The sequence below is a fragment of the Protopterus annectens genome, chromosome 12.part0 (assembly GCF_019279795.1).
Source record: "Protopterus annectens isolate FY-2018-M chromosome 12.part0, PAN1.0, whole genome shotgun sequence".
Lineage (NCBI taxonomy): Eukaryota > Metazoa > Chordata > Ceratodontiformes > Protopteridae > Protopterus > Protopterus annectens.
The window spans coordinates 1,518,313,027-1,518,339,781 of NC_056746.1; the positions used below are offsets into that span (position 1 = coordinate 1,518,313,027).

At 41.2% G+C, this 26,755-nt stretch overlaps 1 protein-coding gene across 1 annotated transcript in view; it reads left to right on the forward strand.

Annotated features, from left to right (window-relative positions):
- UBE2O (ubiquitin conjugating enzyme E2 O) overlaps nt 1–26,755 on the forward strand; it is a 1,895,179-nt gene that overhangs the window by 179,031 nt on the left and 1,689,393 nt on the right. Inside the window, exon 2 of the mRNA XM_044089038.1 lies at nt 8,256–8,315. Within this exon, the coding sequence (XP_043944973.1) occupies nt 8,256–8,315 (60 nt within the window). The remainder of the gene's footprint in view (nt 1–8,255; nt 8,316–26,755) is intronic.

Here is a 26,755-nt window from a genome sequence, read left to right on the forward strand (position 1 = left end):
GTCTATGTGAGACTGGAATTGTAGTGAGTGTGGTTTCCTTCTCCTCCTGACTGGTTATGCCAGTACTGAATTGAGAGAGCTTAGCCTCCAGTTTGGCTATATGGTTGCATCTCTCACATGTGTTGGAATTTGTTGGGAGGAGGAGAGGGTTGTCTGTGTACATGAGGCAGTTGTAACATTGCCTCAAGATTCCCAGATTCACCAGCTGGACCGGAGAGGAGATTGACAGCTGACCTTTGGACATGCTAGAATAATATTGGGAATTCATTAATTGAAAACCAGGGCCAGTGGGGAGTGAGGGTGTAGTGCTTTTAATTTTTAGTGCTGACTTGTATAATTGCTTTAGTGAGCAAGTGCCAGGTAACTTAAGTGCAATGTGTTACAGGTAACCTAAATGCAAAAACGACAAACTTTAAGAAGGGGCGGGATAGATCTGCTTCAAAATACAGCAGAAGCAGATCTCGCGGCCCTAGGGACACCTCTGGTTCATCGGTGGAGATGAGTTTGGTGGGAAGGAAAAGTGTTTCCTTTGAGGAGTCAAATTTGGAGGTCTCATTGGGTTCCAATAGTTCTAAAGAGACTATAATCACCGACAAGTAGAGCCCAACACAAAGAAAAGGTCGCAATCGGCATTTTCAAGCCAAAAGAAAGAGGAATTGATTTTTTATCAGTAGGACAAGGAATTGTTGATTGTGGACATTTATTTGGTGATGGTGGTGTGTTTGCATTCGTTTTAGACTAGCATTTGTTAGATACAGGTAAGAATTTAAATATTCATTTGTCTGATTTAAATATTACTGACGCAATGAAAAAAGTATTATATAAAGGGACGAAGTTTGTTCCTACATGTGTGCCCTCTCTGGCTGATGTTATTCTGGAGGTCAGAGAGTTTTGTAGGAAATTGCATCTAAAAGTATATTTTGCTAACAAGGAAAGTGTGTCTAAAATTGATGCAAATGAAGCAATGGTATTGAATGACATTTCTGTTTTTGAAAATTCATTACTGGACATGTCTATTTATGAAAATGAATTTTTAGACATTTACCTGGAGGAGAAACTGATATGTTTTCTGATCGTAATTTTGAATTTCATACAGGTTATGGAAAGTTTAATGTTCCCAAAGTACCATATGTAAGTGAATTTGTTCCTCCAAGATTGAACAATAGTATTAATGTCTTTGAAAAAACCTTAAGCAAGCAATTAATGAAGGATTTTGTATTCTTTAAAAAACATTTAGTGGAGTACAATTTGTCAAGGGTAGAATGGCAAGCTTTTTGTGAGTTGAGAGAGAATTGTGAGAAATATGTCATTACGAAATCTGACAAAGGTGGTAATTTTGCCCAGGGAGAAATACAGTTCTATAGTCTTAGATATTTTATCTGATACAAATACTTACGTTTGCTTGCTTTCTAACCCAATAGGAGAATTTAATGATGCTTTATTTGAGGTTTTGGAAAGAGGTGAACGCTTGGGTTTTTTTTACATCCATGGATGTTAAGAAATTGTTCATCAAAAAGCCAAGGGATGCTAGATTTTTTTATTTTGCCAAAAGTACACAAGGATTTGATAAATCCACCAGGACGTCCGATTGTTTCAGGAAGACATGCTTTTTTACTTAATGTTGGCTTGTTTTTGCACTCAGTATTGGAGGTATATCTTTCAAGGATACCCTCATGTTAAAAACGCTAAGGAAGTATGTGATTCCTGTAAGGAAGTCACTTGGGAGAACAATTTCTACTGGGTGAGCATGGATGTCAAGTCTTTGTATACAAGTATTAGTATTAAATGGGGCCTGGAAGCAGTGGGTAAACTGCTGGGTGAGGGTCCAAGAACTACTTGCATCATTAACCTTTTAGAGTTTTGTCTTGCTCATAATTATTTTGAGTTTGATAAAAAATTGTTTTTTGTAAAAAGAAGGTACAGCAATGGGTGCCTGCTTTGCTCCATCTTATGCCATTATTTTTATGGGATATTTTGAAAATCTGTTTGTTCAAAAGATTTTTTTCAAAACAGATTGGTTAAATATAAGAGAGTTATAGATGACCTCTTGTTTTTGTGTAAAGGAGATCCCAGGGAATTTGAAGATTTTGTGTCTGGCCTTAAGATGAACCCATGTGGTTTAGATTTTACTTTTATTATAGCTGGCAATAATATTCAGTATTTGGATATAGAATTTTATGTGGGGTTGAATGGCAAGATTCAATATAAGCCTTTTCATAAATCCACAGCAGTTAATAATTTTCTACATGCATCTAGTATGCATAGTGTCCACCTTATTGATTCTTTACCTTTCGGGGAATTCAAACGTATTGCATGTAATACTTCTGAGAGGAATAATATTATGTTGGAATTTGATAGAGTGTATCAGAAGCTTTGTGCTGGGGGTTATTCTGATGAAAGTGTGAATTTTGCTAGATTAAAGGTGGAAAGAGAATTGGGCTTAAGAAATAATTAATTCAGTTATTGGAATAGGAAACATAAAAACAATGGCAGAAACAAGAGGGGTAAGGATGAAAAGGCAATGGATGATAGGGACCAAATATTTTGTTTCCAGATTTTCAGGATTTTCCCATATTTTTAGAAGTACGGTATTGGCATTGTGGCCTATCATTATGAATGATGATGGCTTAAAGGATATTATTCCAAGGAAATTGACATTTTCTTTTGTGAGGTTTCAAAATTTAAAAGAATTAGTAAGAAGTAAGAAAAATAGGGTTATGGTAGCAAATGCAGGTGCCCATGCTTGTGGAAGATGTAAGGTATGCAATAAGATCAGGAACCTAGATGGGACTAGAAGTAAGTTTTTTTATATAATGCCAGGGATTATTTTGATTGCAATTCTTTTGGGGTTGTTTATGTTATCGGGTGCAACTGTCCAGTACCAAAATGGTATGTAGGACAGACAAAACGTAAGGTTAAAACTAGAATTTTAGAACATCTGGGGGATGTTAGAAATTCAAGATTAGATAAGCCCGGTAGCTAGTCACTTCCATAAAGAACATGGGGGTGCAGTTAAGGACTTAATTTTTAGTGTTGTAGCTAAACCTTATGGGTCAATGGAGTTTGATAATAATTTTCTAAAAAGATTGTTAAATTTGGAGTCTAGATATATTATTAATTTTAATACACTTTTTCCAAATGGTATGAATTTGAAAATTTGAATGTTAAAAATGAATCAAGTTGGAATGTGTATGAATTATTTATTCATTTATTTATGTTTATTAGGATGAATACTTTATTGATTGATTGATTAATTATATAATTATCTAATTTTTGTAAGTGGTATATAAAGACTTGTATTTCAAATTGTAAGTTATTCCATTGAATGCGAAGGCCGAGGTACCAGAATTGTAATAAAACTCAAAATCTTTCTACAAGTTTGGCTGTTGTTTTCGTTGCTGAATTTTGGAGCTGTGTGGTACAATTTATTTTTGGAGGTGTTGGAGTTGTTTTTGTGGTTAATCACAATATTTACTTCCCTGGACCCCTGTCTAGCAGGGCGACTGACATTATCCCCGGTGTGAATTTCCTATCTCCCATCCAATCATTAAGGTTCCTTTTGAAGAAGGGCAAAGAGGTGCTCTACTTGACATGTATGGGCAGCCCGTTCCAGAGTATGGAGAGTCTCTGGGTCAGGAACCTATCCCTCCAGCATGTTTTGTTCATTGGGATGACCAGGTTTAGTTCCCTGGAGTGTGTGGATCTTGAGGGATTGTTTTTTTTCCCAGTGGAGCAGGATTTGACATGGCCTTGGATGTTGAGCAGAGATCGCCTCTGAGTAGATGATGTGCCACAGAGTATAGCTGGAGTTTTTTTTTTTTTTTTTTTTTTTTTTTTTTTTATATACGAAATAAGCAGCCTCTTCAAGGCTAAAACCCAGGACCCTGCACACCATACACAAAGTGATTTATCACTAAGCCATGACAGATATTAATTAATGCCATACTTGTTTAAGGAATCCATATTCAGCTTCAAATGAATAAAACAAATATAAAAAAATAGTCAGTTTGTCCCCAGAGAATTCACATAGAACTCAAACTTCTTTGAGAGAAATTACACAAATATGTAACTAAATACTAAAAGTACAGTAAAGTTGTTGCTGTGACTGTGCAAGATCTGAAAGTCAAACAGGAAAATTATGCTTTGCGGAGTATCAAACACAAAAGTACTTCAAAATAATGATACCCTTTATTAAAACAATAACTGTTAAACGCGTTCATCCCTCTTAACTGTTCTGATGAAGTCCCGTAAATAGTTAACTACTAAAACGCAACCCTTATATACAGAAGTACCACGACTCAATTTCTTTGTTAATTTTAACTTTAAGTATCGATTAACTTTTAAAACTTTCCAAAAAGAAACTGAACACATTATTACTCAAATATGCCTCTTAGAAATTCAAGGCTCTCTCCTTCAAAATGGGTAATAAAGAAAGCTATATTCATTTAACCCTGGGAGAAAAGGGAGTTTAACTTGACAATCCATTGTAATTCTTTGACTTCAATGTCTAATTCCCACCAACCACCCCTAACGTTAATAGGCACTACCTCTAGGATCCTAAATTGAAATTTATAAAACCCTTGACATGCTAAAGAATGTTTATACAAGGAATTCCCTTTTTGTATTAAATACATTTGTTTTTGCCTTGGAAATGGCATGCAAGAATTCATATTAAACCCTTGACATGCTAAAAGAGTGTTTATACAAGGAATTCCCTTTTTGTATTAAATTTGTATTTGCCTTGGAAATGGCATGCAAGAATTCATATATTCCTTTTCTAAACTATCTTTCAGTTTTCCCCACCAAACCTCGGGTGGCACAGTGCCCTTTACTAATCTAATGTGTCTAGAAATACCTTTAACTTCCACAGAATCAGCTTCCAGAAAGTAGCAACATTTCTTACATGAACCACAGCTTGTAGTACCCTTCAAAGCTAGAGGGGGTCCAATGCAAGTTTGTTCAAAAAGATTTTTGAAATTCCTTCCACTTTTATGTACAAAAAGGGGTCTTTGCCCCCAAATTTCCCCAGCAGCCAGATTCCCTTTAAAAATTATTTTTAACGCAAACTTAGTGCAACTTAACATTTTAACACAAAATAGTTTAGAACACAAACCAAGACAATATTTACGTAAACTCTGGATTGTCCTCTCTGCAGTCTGTGTGAGTTTAGACAGCCTAAGGGACCTAGTCAGTTATAGAGTTTGCCTGTCTAAAACCTATTCCTTTTTAACAACAAACAGTGAAAATTAAAGGTAAAACAAGAAAATATAAATCGAAGTAAATCTTGTCTACAGCTATCCCTTCCTTGCTATAAACAATGGTGAATAAAGTAAAATCTAAATTCAAATAAAATTTCTCTTACCAGGCAACTCCAGTAAATCATAAACCAAGATGGGATTATTTAGATGAGCTGTGGAGTATTTTAGAAGCTGCTACTTGGTCCTCTCTACATAGTTTTACAAAGCACTGTAAGCTTGATTCCTTCTCTACGTCTAGGTCATGCTTTCCAAGGACCATTCTCCAGGGGCTCTTGGACCCTTCTCCTTCCTCCTCCCAGATACACTAAACTATGATAATGTACTAATGTAGCTAAGGGTACTGTAGCGGTGATCACTGTAAAGGATGTAGTACAGCTTTGTAAGTCGAATGTACCATAACAGTAGAAGTTTGAATGATCACTGATGCAGTAGCTGCACCCTCTTTCTATCTCCCTTGTTTTCTGGTGTGGGTTTTTTTTTTATTTTGCTAGGTTGTGGGCATTTATGCTTTATTCTTAGCCTTGCCCTTTCAGGGCTCAGCTTGATGAACAGGTACTTTTTGCTTTGTTTCTGCTGGTCAAGAGAAAACTGTTCCTTACTGGTCCTTCGGCAGTCTACCAGAAATTTAAACAAAAACTGCTGGATATGTTTGCATATACCTAATCATGCTACGGCAGGGGTTCCTATGATTCTCATCCCTGCAAAACAATATCTTTTGAAAAGATTCTTAATGACATCAACTTAACCTGGTGTAATGTAACTGATTTTTCAAAGGTTGTCTCTCCAACTTGTGACCACACATCGTGGGGATGCATGTTATGCCAGAAATGGGACTGTAGCATTTAGAAAAAGTCAATGTAATGACACCAGGCATGAAAGTGTGTTAGACTCTGCACTTAAGGCATAGGTATGATAAGTGACTGTTAATACATCTGTGGTAATAGTGCCTCCCCCTGGTTGCCTACAAACTGATCTGGGTTTTGCTTTGTAGTCTGTATTACTCTTGGTATTCAACATTTCGAACACCCACCAGCAGGTAGACTGAGAAATAAGTGAGCAATCCACTGGGTAGAGCAAGTATTTTCAGTTTTTAATTTTGGGTATGGAGTGCAAAGGGCAATGCTTGAAATCACCATGCTTGCTCAAATTCTACAGGAGGTGGTCAATGAAACTTCACATCAGGATTGCAAATCAAGAAATGACTGAAAGGCGAACTGTTAGGTTGAAAAATCGAATGGCACTTGATATAATGCTTGCTGCAAAAGGAGGGTCATGTGCCCTCATAGGGAGTTGTTGCTGTTCATATATTTGTGACTATCATGATGAACAGAAAAATTTTCATTGAGGAAGGGGCCTAATATTTGGATGGCACATTAAAAACAATGGACACTTTATAGATGGTTGGGCAGAATCTTTGGTAACCTGGGAACTAGCATAATCCAGGGTGTTGTCATTGTACTTTTTATTATTTGTGATCATTTTGGTATTTTCTATTTCTAAAGGCTGTGATTACACTATGTTTAACCTTACCTGCACATGAAATGCCACTGCATGCACCAATCAGTGACGGTTCTATTTCAACAGAAAATTATGATGGAAGGCTGTGATGCAGACATACGTTATCAAGTTAAGAAAAATATAATTGCATGTATGTTTTGACATTGATGGGTGTCAAAGGGAGGAGACTTATGTGACAAGATCAGCTTTATTAGCATGTGTATTGATTTCAGTTTTATTAATGATATAATATGATTGTTAAAAATAAAATATAATTTGTATGTAGTGCCGGGAAAATGCAACTTCTTAAGATGGTTATTGCTGTGTCTTAACTGCATTTCTCTAGTATGTAACAAGGAAAATTAAGTGTATGAAGTTGAGGCATTGACTCTTCCAGGCTAGGAGTGCATTGTTGCTAGGGAAGGTTTGAAACATCCAAGGTCAGAAACAGACCCCTTGAAAGCAGTTGGGTCATGTATAGGAAGGTGTTCACATGAAGTCAGAGGTGAAAATCACGAGGGGTGAGAACATTTGGCAAGTGTTATTAGTTGGTCATTGTAACGTAGGAAAACTGCATGAAAAGTATGAGGAAAATTTCTAAAAATTTCTAAAAATACAGTTTTTATATGTAAAGTGAGACTGATTTACAAACTGCTATGAAGATGGTCTCCCAGCACTGTAAGAATAAAATTTGTTTGCACATCCTGAAGTGTTAATCCTGACTGAAGGCATACAAGGTAAATTGTTTATTTATAACTTTAATAAAACCAAACACGAGTGTCTAATAGAAGCAAGCAAATGGCTAAAAACTTTTAACCAACAGGGTTAAATGAACGTATTTTTTAATGTTTATGTGCTAGTCTGGTTGGGTTTGATAGAAAATACTAAAAAATTAAAATGGTCCCTTGTTTCGGATAGTGGTGTATGAGAGTAAATTTTTGTGGGACAGATATGGATATGCCTTTTGTTCCTGTAATTTCTCCCTTAAAAGCTACATTTAATTTTTTTGTCTGTACTTTGTGTACCTGGGGTGGGTGGGTGTGTGCATGAACTTCCAGAGAACCATATGATTCATGCTTGCGCATTATGTGCTGCTTACTGAGACATGAAAACAGTGTTCTACCTTGGACATTTACTAGCAGATTACCATTTATTTCTTTTTAAAATAAGGTGGTTCAGAGGGTAAAAGTGCATTGTTTTGCACTGCTTGTGGGCATAACCATGTTGTAATCTATATTTATGCAGTTTTAATGGCCAAAATTCGTATCTGAATGCAAGCACGGATTGTTTGACATCGGTAACTTGCCATTGTTTATCATGAAGATCCAAAAATCACAATTGATTTTTTCTATCTGGTCTTAATTTCATATTTGATTTAGCATTGCTCATTTAAACAAATTCTAACACACGCACTATTTGTAGCATAGTTGCATTGTTTTTGGTGGTTTTCTGAAAAGTCACTTTCACTGATAATTTGCAATATCTTTTTTTTCCCTACAGTTAAAGCTTGAAGACCGTTCGGTGGTTCCCCGTGATGTTGTTCGACGAATGAGCCCGATTGTAAGTATTTAGCAATGCTATATGCAGCTTTAGCCCTAGGTGCTAGTTTTGCAGTGTATTACTAAATCCATCGTGCTCTCTTACAGCAGATTGCACTGGTAGACTTAATGTCAGCCCCTAGGACTGCGTGGAAAGTGAATCGCAGTAAATGAATAATCCCAGTGTGACTACCATGGCTCAAACATTAATAATATTTAATTAGACAGAAAAGGTAAGCACTTTCATGGTTAATTGCTTCTTCAGAACAATAGACATATAAAAAAATAAAGTCAAATACTCAGCCAAGATCACATTTAACAAATTCACTGTTACAGCACTTATTTCATTCATAGCAAAATCATTTACAATAAACTGGCCATTTAAATTAAGGTTCCAGCACATACTCTCAGGATTGGTCAAAAAGGTGAAATGCGTCCAATCCAAGAAGTAAAAGTGCTCAGCTTTTTCTGTCTACTTGTCTATTGATTTTAGAGTCATGGTAGTCGCACTGGGATTATTCATTTACTGCAATTTATTTACTGTGTTCCTAGTTTGGCTTTTACTGGCATACCAGTCATCCTGAATTTTTAATGCGTGGAAAGTGTTTAGCTAATTAGTACACCATAGCTTGCTAGTATTTAATGGCAGTGGTTAATCCTGATAACCATTTCAGTGTGTGCACACCAGTCATTTAGAACTTCATAGTTTTTTGTAGGCCAGAATTGTCTATTGATCTGTTCTTTCCTTCTCTTAGCTTAGTAAAATTGATTTTTATTCCTTTTGCTTTCAGAAGATTGTACAAAACATAAAGATTGCAGGGGAGGTATTGTTGTGCCTGAAAAAGTAGGTTGTCTTTGTCCCCTCAAATTCCAGTTAACCTTATGTACACAGTGAAAAGCAACTTTTATTTAAAACAATTTACAATTTATAAAAAAAAAAAAAGTAGTAAATCCTTTACATTCTCACTAGACTTCCTTAAATAAAAATAGGTTTTCTCAGTTTTTGAAGATTTCCTGTCTCATGAATAGGGATTAGATTGGGAAAGCGCATCCACTATTTGTTTCTCCTAATGTATCTGGTACTTTCTACAGAATCAGTTTGCACAGAATCTCCTCTAGAGCCATTTTCTTTTTCTGAAACTATTTCTGGAATGAATCAAATGTATCAGTGGGAGCAAAATTATATTCCAGCCTGTTTTTTGAGAAAGTGCTATGATTTATTGCAAGCTGAATTTCCTCAGCCAACTGCTGTTCCTCTACCTTTGCCAGCTTTAAAAGATGTTTTGCTTAATGTCTGATAGCCAACTTGGAGCTCCTAAAATTGCAGAGATATAATGTTCCTCAAACTTCTGAATATTTCTCCATCCCAGATCTGATCCTGTTGCTATTTCTGTTGCAAATCCCTGCACAGCAAAAACTAACAATGCTAATCCCTCTCCCTTGGACAAGGATGAGAAAGGCTGTGACAGATTTGAGGAAAGAATTTATTCTTCTGTCAGTTTTCCTCTTTGGATAAGAAGTCTTCTGTATGCTTTGGTTACCTGGGAAACCAAGGAAATTAATCTTTAAACTATGCTTATTGTGCAGATACGGTCTCTTCCAGAACAACAGCATATATTTCTGTTATGAGAAGACATGACTGTGCATACACAAGTTTTTTGAGGATGTTAATGCTGTAATTAGGAAGTTATTTGGATAAAGATGTTTTCTTTGGTCAGTCTACTACTCAGGTGCTCAGACAATTTGATGAAAATGATAGGGGATTACTGAGATTTTTCATCCTTCCTTTTCCATGTTTGACATTTTCTTCATTTTCAGATTGTTGTACCAAAAAAAAAATCAAACTTTCAAAAAGAAGTTGCTGGGAGGTTTAAAAGAGGACTGGACATTCCAGAAAAAAATAGTTTAATAATTTACAGTGCATATTGGCAGAATTCCTCTTCCTCGTCCCCATCCAAGTGAGGCTTTAAAATTGCAGACTGCAGTGTATTTACATTTTTCTTTATTTCATGATATGCTTAGTGTCAGGAATCTTAACTTGGGCAAAAAATCTCCACTTTCCTAGGCCTCAAAGTCAGTTTGATACTTATCACAGTATAGTAAAAATTGCAAAAGGACTCCTTAATGGGCACATTGCGGGTACCACAAAGAGCATTTCTGGCTGACATCAAAGATTGAAACAATACCAATTTCATTAACTTTAATTGTACTTTGACTTGGGAATGGGGTTCATTCCAGTCATGTTATTAGAAACCCAAAAGGCTTGGAAAAAGTATTAAAAAAAAAAAAAAAAAAAAAAAAAACTAGTATTCCTAGGTTGCCTTTTAGATACTACTATTGAGAAGGCATTTCTTCCACAACAGAAAGTAGATCTGTATCTAAGATTTTCCACTTCGGCCAGAGAATTTCTCTTTTTAGGGTGCATGGCATCTGTGATTCTTGGGATTCCCTATGCCAGACTGCATATGAAAAATATTGATTGGTTGCTGAAAGCAGTATAGTCACAACATCTTTACCACTTAACCTTCCAGATTCTAGTGTTGGGATTTGTAAAGAAGAGCTACTGTGGTGGAGAGACCAGATATCCCTGAATCCAGGTCTACCTTTCTAACAGCCCATGCACAATCTGCAACAAAAACAAAAAAATGCATGTAGAACTGGGTTTTGTTGAGGGGTAGAAGTGCATTTTCTACAGAATAAACAAGATAAGCCAAAAATGCATAAATGCCAAGGAGATGTTTGCAGTTATAAATGTACCCTCCCAAGTGTGGTCTGCAGGGCCTCTTCAGGTGATAAGATACCACCAAAGTCATGTGGCACATAAATTGGGGGGGGGGCGTGCCAGTTCTTATCCTCTGTGTGGGCTGTTTTTGGAAGCCTTGGGAGGTGGCAAGTCAGCACAATCTAACCCTTAAGCATACAACATGCAGCAGAGCAAAATGTTGGGGCGGACCAACTGAGCAGGACCACTACAGAACCTCATGAAAGGAAATTGAATGAGGAGATTGGGTTTTTTGGAACTGATTTAGTTGTAGGGAGCTCCTCAAGTATATGTGTTGCCTTTTTTTTTCAAAACAAAGAAATTCTGCAGGTTCTTTGCAAACTGGCCTGCTAAACACATGTATTTTTAAATCCCTTGTGCGGAAATGTTCATGTATGCATTTCCACCCTTTCTGCTGATGTCAAGGGTCATTCTGAAGATAGAGTGCGTCTCCACGAACCATTGTAGTGAACCCCTTCTGGCCACGTTAACATTGGCTCTCCCTTGTGGAATTGGCTGCTGACTATCATCACACAGAATTGATCAGCTCTCATAAGACCAGGGTTGTTGGATATACTCCAGCCTGAAACAATTACATCTGACTGCATGGATGATGCAAGTTTTAATTTCCTTTTAGTAACTTTTTTTCTGAGAATATGCAGCAACTGATAAAGGAGGCAAAGAAACCTGCTGTTGGAAAGTACTTTATTGGTAAGTGGATAAGATTTTTTAGTTTGTACCATAGTAATACCAGTGTCCTTTTTGGGGCCTCTGTACAACTGGTTCTGCAGTATTTGAGTTATTTCCTATGACCTTTCATATTTTATTAAAGATCATATCTCAACCATTACAGCATGTCTGCCCATTGATCCTCTCTTTTCATTGCAGTCTCTTGTCAAGCTTTTCTTGAGTGGAGTTCTGTATTTACATCCCCCTAGAAAACAGGTGACTCCTTCCTGGGATCTTAACTATGTTTTGGAAAAAAAATACCACTGGCTCCTTTTGAATCGGCTCTTAAGGCTGATTTTGAGGTTCATTACATGGACAACAGTTGGACTGCTCTGATGTCTGCCAGAAGAGAATCTGTGTTGCAAGCTTTTATCATGGTTCAGCTTTGTCTGGTACTCCACGAAGAAAGGGATTCCTCGTGAACAGATCCTGTCTTTATGCCTGAAGTGGTGTCAGACTTTACACTGAGTCAAGCCATCTATCTCCTTGTCTTCTTTCTAGAACCTTGAAATAAGAGGGGATTATTTACAGGTTGCCTATACACAGAGAGCACTGGTATTTTCTTATGAGAACTAAATCTTTCAGAAAAGGTGAACAGATGTTTTTATTTCATTTGAAGATAAGAAAAAAGGTCAACCAGTGTCAAAAACTGTTTTCCAGATGGTTGTCTCTTGCTATCGCTTTATTATTCCCCACCATAAAAAACACCCTTTAGGCAAGGTCGAGGCACAGCCAACTAGGGCTGTGGCCTTTTGGAAAGGGGTGGACTTGAAGTATTCTAGAAGCAACAGCTTGGAACTGTGTATATAGCATTGTAAAATACTACAAACTATACTCCTTTTCCTAGAGCAGGATTTGCTAGGACCAATCTGTAAGGGTTCCTTTACACTCTTCCCAAACCTTCTAAGCTATGGTATTCTGCCCATATAGCTAAGCCTATTGCAGCAGTGATCAAATGAATGTAGTACAGTTGGGTAAGTAAACTTACTATAACCATAGATGTTTGAATGGTGTCTGCTGCAGTAGCCATTCCCTTTTTATTTTGTGTAGTCTGTATTGCCATGTTGTGAACATTTAATTTTATTTACCTACCATTGTCCTCTTTGACTATAGCCTTTCTCTTTTAGCAAGAAAGCTCTGAAGCACTTGACACCCAGACCACTGATTTTTCTTGAGCTCTGCTCAAATTGTTAATTGACTGGATGCAAGGAAGGTTTTGGGAACTGGTTGACTTGTATTGTGCAGGCAATAACCCATGTAGCTATGGGTACTGCAGCAGTGATCATTTGAACGTCAACTGTTAGTTTCTTTACACAATTGTACTTCATGCAGTCCTTCCTTTGGATTTCCTGTGTACCTTATTTCCGTACATGGCTCGGCCATTTATCTGTATTGGTCATATTCACACATGCTTTTTTTCAACATTTCTGTTCTTTTGACTCTGCTTTTATGGTCATCATATTGATCATTGCTTATATGGGTTCTATCATGCCAAAGATATAACAGCCAGACTGCTCCCAAAACTTAAGGGCACCATTTACGTGCCCAAATTGTCTAGTAGCTCCAGGAGAGCTGACTATGATTTGTTTGGGTGTCTAGCCCTTCAGGGTGCTCTTGGCAGCGAAGAGAAGGGAGACTGAGCATTGAAAGGCCAATGCTAGGAAGAACAAAATAATCACATCCTGGTGTAAAGAACACATCAAAAAGCAAGGAGGCTGGAGGAAGGGAGCAGCTACTCAAGCAGCGATCATTTTAACATCTACTGTTTGTTTTCCCAACTGTACTACTTTAGATGCTAGAATCCTGACTGTTTTCTTGATTTCCTCTGCTTTTGGTGACATCAGCATCTCTCTAAGAGCCTTATGTGGCCACTACTTGGAGAGGATTTTGTCAGTTTGTGATATGACAGTGGCCAGCTGTTTAACAGAGATGATTTCAGCTCAATATCCTTACCTCGCTATGATTAAGTCTACCAGAATTGCATGTTGACCAGTCTTGTAGGTGATTTCTTCTTTGCTAACTGTATGTTGGCCACCCACAACCTGTTTTCCCGACGGAAGTGTTTTGTTCCCTCAGGCCTTCATGGTATGTCTGGATCTCAAGGATGCTTATCTTCATATTCCGATCCATCCTCTCTTTCAGGAAGGTTTTACAATTCTTTATTTTACCCTTTGGTCTTTCTACTGCTCAAAGAGTATTGGTTACTGCAGACTTCAAGGAGTCCAAGTATTCCCTTGGGCAACCTTCTGATTCGGGCCTCCTCTCAAGAGATCCTGTTAAGCCTACAATTTGTAATTTTTCTAATGAGCCTAGGGTTCGGAATGAGCTTCACAAACTGTTTAACACCTTCCTAGGATCAAGTCATTCTAGGGTGCAGGATTCAGATATTGCCTATGTTGGCATCCCTGCCTCCTCCAAAGGCTTTTGCGCTTGTCTCCTTCTTTCAAACCTTGATTCCTCAACATCCGTCTCCACCAGGGGTTTCATGGCATCCACCAATCCTTTGCTTCCTCTAGCCAAACTCCCACATGAGAAAGTTTCCGTGGTATCTGAAGTCAGTTTGGCTTCAACATGCACATCCCCTGGAATTTGTAGATGTCCTTCAAGGATGCATCTGCAGTCATCACATATGGGTTGTCCTGCCTCAGGCAGCCCTTCGGTCGGCCGGATTCCAAAGTCTGGGTCCGGCGTCGGCTGAGGTCGCCCTCTCCCCAACGTCAGAGCGCCTGGGGTATAAAAGTGTCAGCCGACGCCATCTTCCCCAGTCTTTCTTGCAGCGTGGTGCCCAAAGCAGAAGCAGTTCGCAAGTGCCGGTCGGCCAGCTCCTGTAATTCGGCTACCGAAAACTTCAAAAGCTAAGTACCCCGTTGGGGACTCTTTCTTGCCTCAGCCGATGTCAGATAAAGTTAATAATTGCTTAACTTGTGGGAAACAAATACCTCATAAGGATTTCCACTCTTACTGCCTCCCCTGCTTAGGCCCAGACCACGACGTCTCGGCCTGTTCAGCCTGTGCTTCCTTCAACCGACGCACTCTTAGACGTCGGGCGGAGTTTGCAGAGGAATTCTTTGGGGCTAGTTTTTCATACAATATGCCGTCGGAGACTCCGACTTCACATTTAACGAAGAAACGGAAGGACAAGGACCGACACACGCGGGCCGCGGTTTCAGCTGAAACCACGGCCAGGTAGTGGTTCAGTCCTTTGACTATGGTGCATGGTATCCTGGGTTCGAACCTGACCATTGCTTTCCCTGACACTCCTCCTCTGGCCCCTGCCAAACCCGATAGGTACTACAGGGTCCCGGACTCGCATCTTTTTCTTTACAAGGCCCACTCTGCTGATCCAGAAACTATTTCCCAGGGCCCTAAAGGGGTTGCAGCTGCCACTACTAAAAATCCACTCCCCTCTGAAAGGGAGTCCAGGGCTTTAGAGAGATGGGGTAAAAAGTGTATATTTCTGCTACTCTTTCTATGAGGGCATTAAATTGTCAATTTCATATAATACAGTACCAAGAGTATTTGTTTGATGAATTGCATAAGAAACTGTCTTCACCTGAACCCCTAGATCGCAAATCACTTCAGGATCTGGTACATAACTCCCAGCAGGTTAGCAACCACTTCTTACAGTGTGGTTATGATGCATTGGAAGCTTCATGTAGGTCAGCTATGACAGGTGCAGTCATACGTAGGCATGCTTGGCTGAAGGAACAATCTCTGCCAGACCATGTTAAAGCTAAGCTTCTGGATGCTCCACTGCTCAGGAGGTCTTAAAGAAATTTGAGGAAAAGGCAAAATCTGTACAAACAGTCAAAGATTTTCTACAAGTCCAACCTCCAAGATTCAGCAGAAATTGGCCTACCAAGAATTGGTCCTTTCCGGACACAGAAAGATTTCAGAGAAACAAGAACAGGCATGCCAGAGGTAGAGGGCAAGCTAGAGGCTCCTACGGAGGACGTCAATGGCAGCCTCCCTACCAGAGAGGTAGTACAGGACCTGCAACTGCTGCACAAGGACAGACTCAATGACTTTGCTTTGACTCTGCCAACCAGGGCTCAATTAGAAGCACCTTTGGGCGGAAAGCTTTCTTTATTCTCAGAAAATTGGCACAGTATTACAAGAGACAAATGGACACTGCAAATAATAGACAAAGGATGCATGTTCCATTTTCACACATTGCCAAAAAGAAAAGGCATGCCAGACCTGCCACCAAATCAAAGGGCAGAGGCTTTGAAACAAATCTCCAACTTAATGCAGATGAAAGCTATAGAAAAGGTTCCTCTTTCAGAACAAGGCCAGGGATTTTACTCCAGACTATTCCTTGTTCCAAGAAAAGAAAATCAATGGAGGCCTATTCTCGACTTGTCCGCACTGAATACTTATCTCATTGTGCCAAAATTCAAAATGCTGACTCTACAGCAACTCCTTCCCATGCTGGGCAAGGGGTCTTGGCTGGTGACTCTAGACCTCAAGGAGGCATACCTTCATGTCCCTATCAGACAAAGTTGCAGAAGACACCTCAGATTTCTTGCAGGTTCAGAGCATTATCAATTCTCAGCATTGCCCTTTGGCTTATCTATTGCGCCCAGAGTATTCACGAAATGCCTGGCATCAGTAATTGCACACTGCAGACTTCAGGGGATTCAAATATACCCATATCTGGACGACTGCCTTATACAAGCGGACAGCCAACAAACTTTGGTAAAGGACTTGAATTATGCCATCTGCCTACTGCAGGCCTTGGGATATACAGTCAACATTCACAAATCAAGACTTGTTCCATCCCAAAGAATAACTTTTCTGGGTGCGGATCTAGACACAACCACCCAAATGGCTTTATTCACAGAAGAAAAACAGACAACTACCGGATTACTTCAAGAATCTGACAAGACAAACTCAGCTGACTGCAAGGAAAATCCTTCAGGCCCTGGGTTACATGGCATCTTGCATTCTTCTGATTCCACAAGCAAGGCTGCATATGAGGAAACTACAGTGGTACCTAAGGAGTTTATGGACTCAGCACAGTCACAGCTTAGAAACTTTGATCCCACTCATTCCATGCCTCCAAAAGGAATTTCTGTGGTGGGCTCAAGCAAGCCAGTCAAACGGGGGTCTGCCCTTCAGCAAACCAGTAGCCAGCCGAACCATTACAATGGACGCTTCAGACCACGGTTGGGGAGCACACATGGAGGGCAGATGTATTCAAGGCCTATGGTCACAAAAGGAGCTACGCATGCACATAAACCAAAAGGAAATGCTGGCAGTGATGCATGCAATCGAGGCCTTCAAACCCTTTATGCATCAAGGCCACCTGCTAATAAGGACAGACAACACCATAGTTATGTGGTACATAAACAAGCAAGGAGGCACCCATTCCTACCCTCTTTGCAGACTGGCAATGAATATATGGGAACTTTCCTTGAAACTCAATATAGAGCTGCAATCTCAGTTTGTGCCAGGAAAAGACAATATACTGTCGGACAGCTTAAGCAGAAATATCATGGATGCACACGAATGGATGCTGCACCCAGACATCTTCCTACAGATAACACAATCATGGGGAAGGCCAGACATAGATCTTTTTGCCTCCCCCCACAATCATCAGCTGAAGAAATTCTGCTCAAGGACATACCACCCACAAGCATGGAAAGTGGACGCCCTATCTTTCAGCTGGAGAACTCTAACAGTGTATGCATTTCCACCTCTTCCATTAATGACCAAGGTCTTACTGAATATCAGGACAGAGCAGCCAAAAGTGATTCTGATAGCTCCGGACTGGCCAAGACAGCACTGGTACCCACTGTTAAAGAGCATGTCACGCACGAAACCATGGCCTCTTCCTCAATGGCCACTTCTCCTGACACAGCACAATTACAAAACTCTGCATTCCAACCTGAAAACCTTGCAACTAACAGCCTGGAAAATACCTTGACTCCTCTTCAGGATAAGCTATCCAAGAGAGTGAAGGATATCATCATGGAAGCTCGCAGGCCTTCCACAAGAAATGCATATTCAGCAAAATGGAAAATATTTCACACTTGGAGCACCACGAAGGGCCTAGATGTGACAGTGATGAACATGGCACATATCCTGGAATACTTGGCAGAAATGCTCCATAATGGCCTGTCTTACTATTCCATTAAAATTCATGCTTCAGCAATTTCAGCAGAGTACAACACCTGTCTTTTCTCATCCTCTCCTAAGACAGTTTCTAAGAGAAATTAAAAACATCAGTCCTCCAAGGAAACCTCCAGTGCCTACTTGGGACCTTAATTTCGTGTTGGAAAAACTAACTCTGCCTCCCTTTGAACCAGCAGCATCTGCAGAACTACAGTTCCTGTCTTGGAAGACCACCTTCCTTCTGGCCATAACCTCAGCAAGAAGAGTATCTGAGTTACAGGCCCTCATGGCAGTACAGCCATTTCTTATTTTTCATCAGGACAGAGTCTCACTGAGAACCAATCCTTCATTTATGCCGAAGGTGGTATCCAGGGTCTCATTAAACCAAGCTATTCACCTGCCTACCTTCTTTCCAAATCCACAAAACAAAGGGGAGAAACTAATGCACACCCTGGACATACACAGACAGTTGCGCTTCTACTTGGATAGAACTAAAAGCTACAGAAAAACTGATCAGCTGTTGGTGGCATATGCTGCTGGTGCACAAGGAAAAGCAATTTCCAAACAGACAATTTCAAAATGGATAGGGAATTGCATACGTTTTTGTTATTCCTTTCATGGAAAAACTGTGCCAGCTAACATTAGACCTCATTCCACCAGAGCCACAGCCACCTCCACAGCCTTCTTAAGAGGGGTGGCTACCGAGGACATTTTAGAAGCTGCTACATGGAGCTCCGTGCATACATTTTCCAAGCATTACAATTTACCTTTATATTCCAGATCCAGAGCAGGCTTTGCTACGGCAGTCCTGCAGGGCATTTTAGCTACACCATCCTCTACATAGATCCTCCACCCCCAGTTTGGCTATGGTATTCTACCCATATGTGATGACTGCAGATGCATCCTTGAAGGACATAGTACAGTTTTGTACCTACCATAAATGTAGATGTCCGATAGGTATGCATCTGCAGTCAGGTTTACCCTCCCTCCTTCCCCTCTTGGGTATTTATTGGGTACTTTCCCCTCTCATAGCTAGCTGGGGTTATCTATTATGGTGTATTTGTTTTATATATTTATATATATATATATATATATATATATATATATATATATATCCATATATATTTCTGTGCGTGTTTGGAATTTATTGCATTTCTCCAAATTTAGCCTTCGAGGGCACCTGGCATCTGGGGCAAAAAACACTGAGGAAGATGGTGTCGGCTGACGCTTTTATACCCCAGGCGCTCTGACGTTGGGGAGAGGGCGACTTCAGCCGATGCCGGACCCAGACTTTGGAATCCGGCCGACCAAAGGGCTGCCTGAGGCAGGACAACCCATATGTGATGACTGCAGATGCATACCTATCGGACATCTACATTTATGGTAGGTACAAAACTGTACTTTTTCCTTCTACCCTTTTTAAAGAAGGAACTTCAGTGGTGTATTCAGTAGGTGTCCTCCTATTCCTATGTTGTAGTATTCTAGGTGTGGGATTTCCTACCTTCAGGCGACTCATACATCTGCTTCTATACAAAAGCTTTAGCTTGTCTGCTGTAGTGTGCGTGGGATGTCACACTTGGGGCCATAAACCAAGGGGCCTTAAATGTGACGTCTGCATGCACAGTCCTTAGAACTTGAAGGCCAGCAAGCAGAGAATAAGGCCCAGCAGGAGGTATGCCAGTTGACAGGTGTGTAACTTGGGAGACCAACTGAAATGTAGGTAGTACAGGAAGGTATAAGACTGGGGGCGACTGGTGGGTGGGAAGGAATACTGCAATATGGAAGAGAAGGACATCTATGGTTATGGTAAGATTTTACACAACTATTCTATGTCCTTCTATTCCTATGTTGCAATATTCTAGGTGTGGGAGTATACCACAGCTTAAGAGGAGGAGAAGGTGGTGGTAAATGCAGAGGGTTCTACAAGACCCTGCAGTATTCCTCTGGCGAATCCTGTTTTATCTCTGGAAACTTGATCAAATTTGTAATTGGTAAAGGTGTGGATAGTGGACCAGGTAGCTGCTTCCAAAATGGATCCTGCATCATCGCCTTTCATGAAGGCCCTTGAGGTGGCCACAGGTGTAGTGGAATGAGCCTAGATTCCCACTGGGGGTTTCTTTCTGTGGTGAGTGTAGCAGAAGCAAATAGCTTTCCTGATCCAGCATGCAGTGGTTTGCTTGGAGACTGCCTTGCCCAGGGCTCTGGGGTGGAAGGAGACAGAGCTGGTTAGTCTTTCTGATGGCCTTGATCTTGTCCAGGTATAATCTAAGTTGTCTGTGCACATCCAGGGCAGTGCAGTATCCTCTCCCCTTCGTTAGTGGGTGAGGGGAAAAAGGTGGGCAGATGAATGGATTGGTTAAGAGAGATCATTGACCACTTCAGGCATAAAGGAGGATGTTCTTCGTCTTCCATTGCTGCAGTCCTGACTATTGGGGTATAGTCCGCGTCCCAGTCGGCCCGAATACCAGAGTATAAGGCTGACGTCGGTCATGGCGCCTTAGACTGACGTCAGTACGTCAGGGTACTAATGCGCATGACCGACGTCATTTCCTCAGTCTTTTTTGCCGCATGGTCCGATGCAGAAGCAATTTTGCGAGTGCAGGTTGGCGTTCTGAGATTTTCCGAAACCGGAGTTTCAGACCGAAACAGAGTTGGCTAAGTAACCCCGTTGGGGAACATTTTGGTTTTTTCTTGCCTCAGTATTTAACCAGATGTCAGAAAAAGTGAATAACTGTATTTCTTGTGGGAAGCAGATACCGCATAGGGATTATCATACATTGTGTATACCTTGTTTAGGGCCTGAGCACGACGTTGTTGGTTGCCGCTCTTGTGCTAGATTTAACAAGCGCACTATTAAGAGGAGGCTAGATTGTGCTAGGTTAGTGTTTGGGAAGCGTTGCAATTATAATATGCCGTCGGATGCTCCGACCCCCGCTTCATCCAAGAAGCGCAAGGACAAAACAGTGAAGCCTAGGGGTGAGGAACCGGCAGTCCCGGACGTCGGTTCTTTAGAAGGTTCAGGGAGCCAGAGGTTTTGCCAGGAGTCTCTATGGAGTCTCAGGCAGATACTTTACTGTTACAGGATGTGCCCTCTCAGGAGGTAGGCCAGGCTGAGGGGGCTTCTCAGGTAACTGTTCTTCCCTCTCTTCCCAAGGTAGTTAGGGCCTCTCCTTCTGTTGCCAAAGCTTCTTTTAGAGGTAGGCCAAGTTCAGCTTCTGTGGGGCTTCTCCTAGCATTTCGGCTCTGTGCCTAAGAAACATATGCTTAAAATGGCAGAAGATTTGATTACTCTGATTAGAGGTTCTATGCCCCGCCTGATAAGAGGCCTAGGGTGGAACAGGAGTTTGATAGTTTTGAACAGTGTTCACAGGCTTCAGAGTCTTCTGTGGAAGACTTACAAGAGTTTCCTACTTATTCTGATTCTGATGTGGATGATTCCACTCCTACAGCTTCTCCTCCTGAGGATTTTTCATTTTCAGAGACTCTTCACTCCATGAGGGAGCACTTTAAATGGGAAGGCCAGGATTACTCTGATTCCAGGAAAAGGCTTAGGAATTCTTGTTTTTACCCCAGCATAGGCCCTTAGCTATTCCTCCTGTGTTGAATGTGGTGGAGGATGTTTTGCAGAGGCTTCCTGAACCCTGACTCCTTGCCTCCTGCTCCTGTTAAGCCTGATAGGTATTATAGGGTGCCCAAGCTCATAAGTATTTGTTTAAGAGTCCTAGGGCGGACCCAGAAACTGTTTCTCAGGGGCCTAAAGGTGTTAAAGCTTCTGTGGTTAAAAATCCTGTACCCTCTGATAAAGAGGCTAGGGCTTTGGATAGGTGGGGTAAGAAAGTATATACTTCTTCCACTCTAGCCATGAGGGCGTTGAATTGTCAGTTTCATATGCTAAAATATCAGATTTATCTCCTTTCACAATTGAAATCTAAGGTGGATGCTTTGGCGGAAGGTATTGAGTGTAAAGAATTGCTGGATTTGGTTCATGTGTCTGAACAAGTGGGTAAGCATTCTTTGCAGTGTGGTTTTGATGCTGTTCAGGCCTCCTCGAGGGTGGCTGCTACTAGTTCTGTTCTTCGCAGACATGCCTGGTTGAAGGATCAGAATTTAGCTGAGCATGTTAAGACCAGGATTTTGGATGCTCCTTTACAGTCTGATGTGTTGTTTGGACCGCCTGTGGAAGCAGTTTTAAAGAAAATGGAGGACAAAGCTAAGTCTATGCAGACTGTTAAAGATTTTTGCAGGTGCAGCCTCCAAGTTTAGTAGAAATTGGCCTGCTAAGGGGTGGACATATCCTGCTTATGGTTCCCAGTCTAGGGGTAGGTCTAGACGTGGTAGGGGCAGGGCTCAAGGTCTGCTTAGGCCTAGATCAGAGAGTTCACCTGCTCAGACTTCTGGTGAGGGCATGGGTCAGTCCTTTCGTAAGCAGACCCAATGACCTGCCTTTTCAGCTGCCAGTGGATTCTCGTCTGGCAGCTCCTTTGGGAGGAAGACTGTCTCTTTACAAAGAAAATTGGGATTTAATCACTCAAGACAGATGGGTGCTGGATATCATTCATCACGGTTACAGATTTTATTTCCACACAATGCCCCCTTTCAAAGGCATGCCAGATGTTCCTCCTCCACAAAGAAAAGAGGCTCACAAGCAAGTTTCTCAGTTACTCCAGATAGGGGCTATTCAGCCAGTCCCTGTATCAGAAAGGGGCTTGGATTTTATTCTCGCCTGTTCCTAGTACCAAAGAAGGGGAACACGTGGAGACCAATTTTGGATTTATCTATCCTCAACACTTATCTGGACATTCCCAAGTTCAAGATGTTGACGTTACAACAACTGTTACCTCTGCTGGGCAAAGATCACTGGATGGTAACTTTAGATCTCAAGGAAGCTTACCTTCATGTGCCTATAAGGCTAGGTTGCAGAAAGTATCTGCGGTTTCGAACTGGAGATTTTCATTATCAGTTCTCTGCATTGCCCTTTGGCTTATCTACTGCGCCCAGAGTATTCACAAAGGTTCTGGCTCCAGTGATAGCTTACTTCAGGCTTCAAGGCATTCAAATCTATCCTTACTTGGACGACTGCCTGATTCTGGCTCAAGAAAAGGAAGACCTTCTACAGCATCTGGAATATGTCATAGCAGTGCTAAGATGCCTGGGGTATTCTGTGAACGAAATAAAGTCCAGTCTAGTACCCTCTCAAGACATGTGCTTTCTGGGTGTGAGACTGAATACAGCAGCCCAGATGGCCTTTTTAACCCCGGACAAACAAAAGAGTCTGTCACTTTACTTCCATCAACTATCTCATCAGTCCGTGCTGACTGCAAGGACAGTCCTTCAAGCATTAGGGTTCATGGCATCTTGTATTCTGGTGCTTCCCAATGCCAAACTGCATATGAGGAAGCTGCAATGGTATCTCAAAATGTATGGACACAGCACTGCCAGGATTTGGACACTGTCATTCAAATAATACCTTGCCTTCAAAAGGAATTCTTGTGGTGGGCTCAGGAATGTCACCTAAACAAGGGACTCTCTGTGACCCGGCCAGAGGCGAGTCAGATTTTAACGACAGATGCCTCGGACACTGCTTGGGGAGCTCATCTGAATGGAAAGTGGATACAAGACAAGTGGCCTGCCAGACTACAGCATCTACATATCAACATGAAGGAGATGTTAGCAGTCCAGTTTGCATTGATGGCTTTCAAGGAGTTACTTCTTCCAGGGCAGGTGTTGATTCTAACAGACAACACAACTGTCATGTGGTACATCAACAAGCAAGGGGGAACACATTCTTATCCTCTATGCAGGCAAGCAATGATTTTATGGGAGACTGCGTTAAGCCTGCAACTAACTCTTCAGGCAAGGTTTCTGCCAGGAGCACAGAACTCCTAGCAGATGTGTTAAGCAGACAAATCATGGATCCCCACGAGTGGAAACTGGATCTTCATGTATTTCAGAAATTGACAGTGTCATGGGGAACTCCAGACATAGATCTGTTCGCTTCTCCACTAAACCACCAGCTGCCAAAGTATTGCACAAAGGGGTTTCATCACACAGCTTGGAAAGTGGATGCTCTGTCTTTCAGTTGGAAAAACCTTCATGTCTATGCCTTTCCACCTCTGCCTCTTCTTCCAAAGGTATTATTAAAGGTCAGACAAGACAGGCCAAGGATGATTTTGATAGCTCCAGATTGGCCTCGGCAACACTGGTATCCACTACTACGGAGTCTGGTAAGGAAGCCTCCATGGCCTTTACCTCTGATTCCTCATCTGTTATCTCAGAAGGATGGTCATCTGCTCAATGTCAAGCTTCACTCTCTTCATCTAACAGCCTGGCATATTCTCTCTTGAAGCACAGCAGGTCTCAACTTCCTCAGCAAGTTTTAAATGTGATTATGGAAGCTAGAAGACCTAGTACAAGGAAGGTGTACGCATGAGACAAATGGAAGAGATTTTTATTTTGGAGTACAGCAAAGAATTTGGAGATTTCTGAGCCTAATTTGAGTGTGGCTCTTCAATATCTTACTGAGTTATTGGACAAAGGTTTGTCCTTCTCTTCCATTAAGATTCATGCTGCAGCAATTTCAGCTCATTATGATTGTGACCCACCTTTGTTTTCGCATCCTTTGTTCAAGCAGTTTCTTAGAGGGGCAAAGAATATAAGACCCCCACGTAGAGCTCCTACTCCTGCTTGGGATCTCAATTTTGTGTTGGAAAACTTACTCTACAACCTTTTGAGCCTGCGGCTACTGCTGAGTTGAAATACTTGTCATGGAAGACTGCTTTTCTGTTGGCCATTACTTCTGCAAGAAGGGTGTCTGAGTTGCAGGCCCTTATGGCAGTAGAGCCTTTTGATTTTCCATAAGGATAGGGTATCATTACGTACTAATCCTTCCTTTATGCCTAAGGTGGTTTCTAGTGTGGCTTTAAACCAAACTATTCATTTGCCTACTTTTTATGCAGATCCCCAAAATAAAGGGGAACAGATTTTGCACACTTTAGATGTACACAGGCAATTGAGATATTATTTAAGCAGGACTAAGGATTTTAGGCAGTCTCAGCAGTTGTTTGTTTCTTTTGCCTTGAGTTCACAGGGCAAGCCTGTGTCAAAACAAACTATTTCCCGGTGGATTGGCTTTTGCATTGCATTTTGTTATTCCCATCATGGCAAGGAGATTCCAGCTGGGATTAGGCCTCATTCCACTAGGGCTACTGCCTCTTCTACAGCATTTCTAAGGGGGGTGGCAACTAAGGATATTTTGGAAGCAGCTACTTGGAGTTCAGTGCATACTTTCTCTAAGCATTATCATCTTCCTATCTACTCTAAGTCTAGGGCTGGTTTTGCCACTGCTGTTTTGCAAGGCATGTTATCAGCTCCTACTTCCTTATAATTTGCCAGCCTCCCTTTCCTCTGCTTTGGGATTCTACCCAATAGTCAGGACTGCAGCAATGGAAGACGAAGAACATAGTACAGTTTTGTACCTACCATAAATGTAGATGTTCGAGGATTCCATTGCTGCAGTCCAATTTACCCTCCCTCCTTCCCTCTGTGTTTAGGGGTGGTTGTGTAGGTGAGTTTACATGCTTATATTTTTGTATATATTGTTGTATATATTGTACATGTTTTTTGGTGCAGGTTTTTTGGGACTTGTCTTTTTGGGTCTTCTGACATCTGGGGCAAGAAAAGACTGAGGAAATGACGTCGGTCATGCGCATTAGTACCCTGACGTACTGACGTCAGTCTAAGGCGCCATGACCGACGTCAGCCTTATACTCTGGTATTCGGGCCGACTGGGACGCGGACTATACCCCAATAGTCAGGACTGCAGCAATGGAATCCTCGAACATCTACATTTATGGTAGGTACAAAACTGTACTTTTTTGTTCGCAAGGGCACCCTGTCTTTGGGGAAGAGAAGGACATCTATGAGTTATGGTAAGATTTTACACAACTATTCTTGGTCTCTAAACCCAGCGCTACCTATTAATCTTCCTCTCCCCTCTCAGGAACTTTTCACAGATGCCTTGAATCTGGCATGAGGGAGCAACCTTTGCCACAGGGAGTATGGTCGTCTCATCAGCAGAAGGATCACATCAGCATTAGAGAAGAGAGCTCTTCTGCTGGTTCTTCAGACCTTTCATACTTTTTCTCCGGTCTTCACAGATAATACCACAGTTATGTGGTATATAAACAAACAAGGAGGTACAATGTCTTGCTCTGCCGGTTGGCTGTCCTGGCTTGGGATTTTACTGTGCAGTATTAAGTGACTCTTGAGGCAGTGTGCATCACTTCAGGTCAGAATGTAGTGGCAGACAATCTGAGCAGGTCCTTGACTCGAGAAAGATCCAGTGGTTTCTCAAGTTAGTCTGGCGTCAGCATTCTCATTTCTTTATATTTTCTAGTCCCTCCTCTTCCATTTCTCAAGCTAAAATGTCAGTGGTAAATACATCAGTTGTCCGTCAACCCAGGGTTTCCTTTTCAACATGCAGTCTTCTCACAGATGACATGATCGTGGGTTGAGGGGGGGCCTCCTTTGGTCTGAAAGTACAGGGCCTTTTGGTCTCTTAGACAAAAGAAATGCCACATCCGTGTCAAAGGGATGAGAACCCTTCTTCTGGGTCTTCAGGCTTTTCATTTTCATTTCCTTCCATGGCCCCTCAGAATTCTCAGACAATACCACAGTGGTGTGATATATCAACAGGGGGGGGGGTGTGGGGGCAAGGTCTTGTATCCTTTGCTGACTAGCCTTTCAGATTTGGGATCCCAGTGTCAGGTGACCCTTCAGGCAGTTTATATTCCCTCAAATCAGAAAAAAAATGGCAGATTCTCTGAGCAGGTCTGTAACACAATCCCATGAGTGGA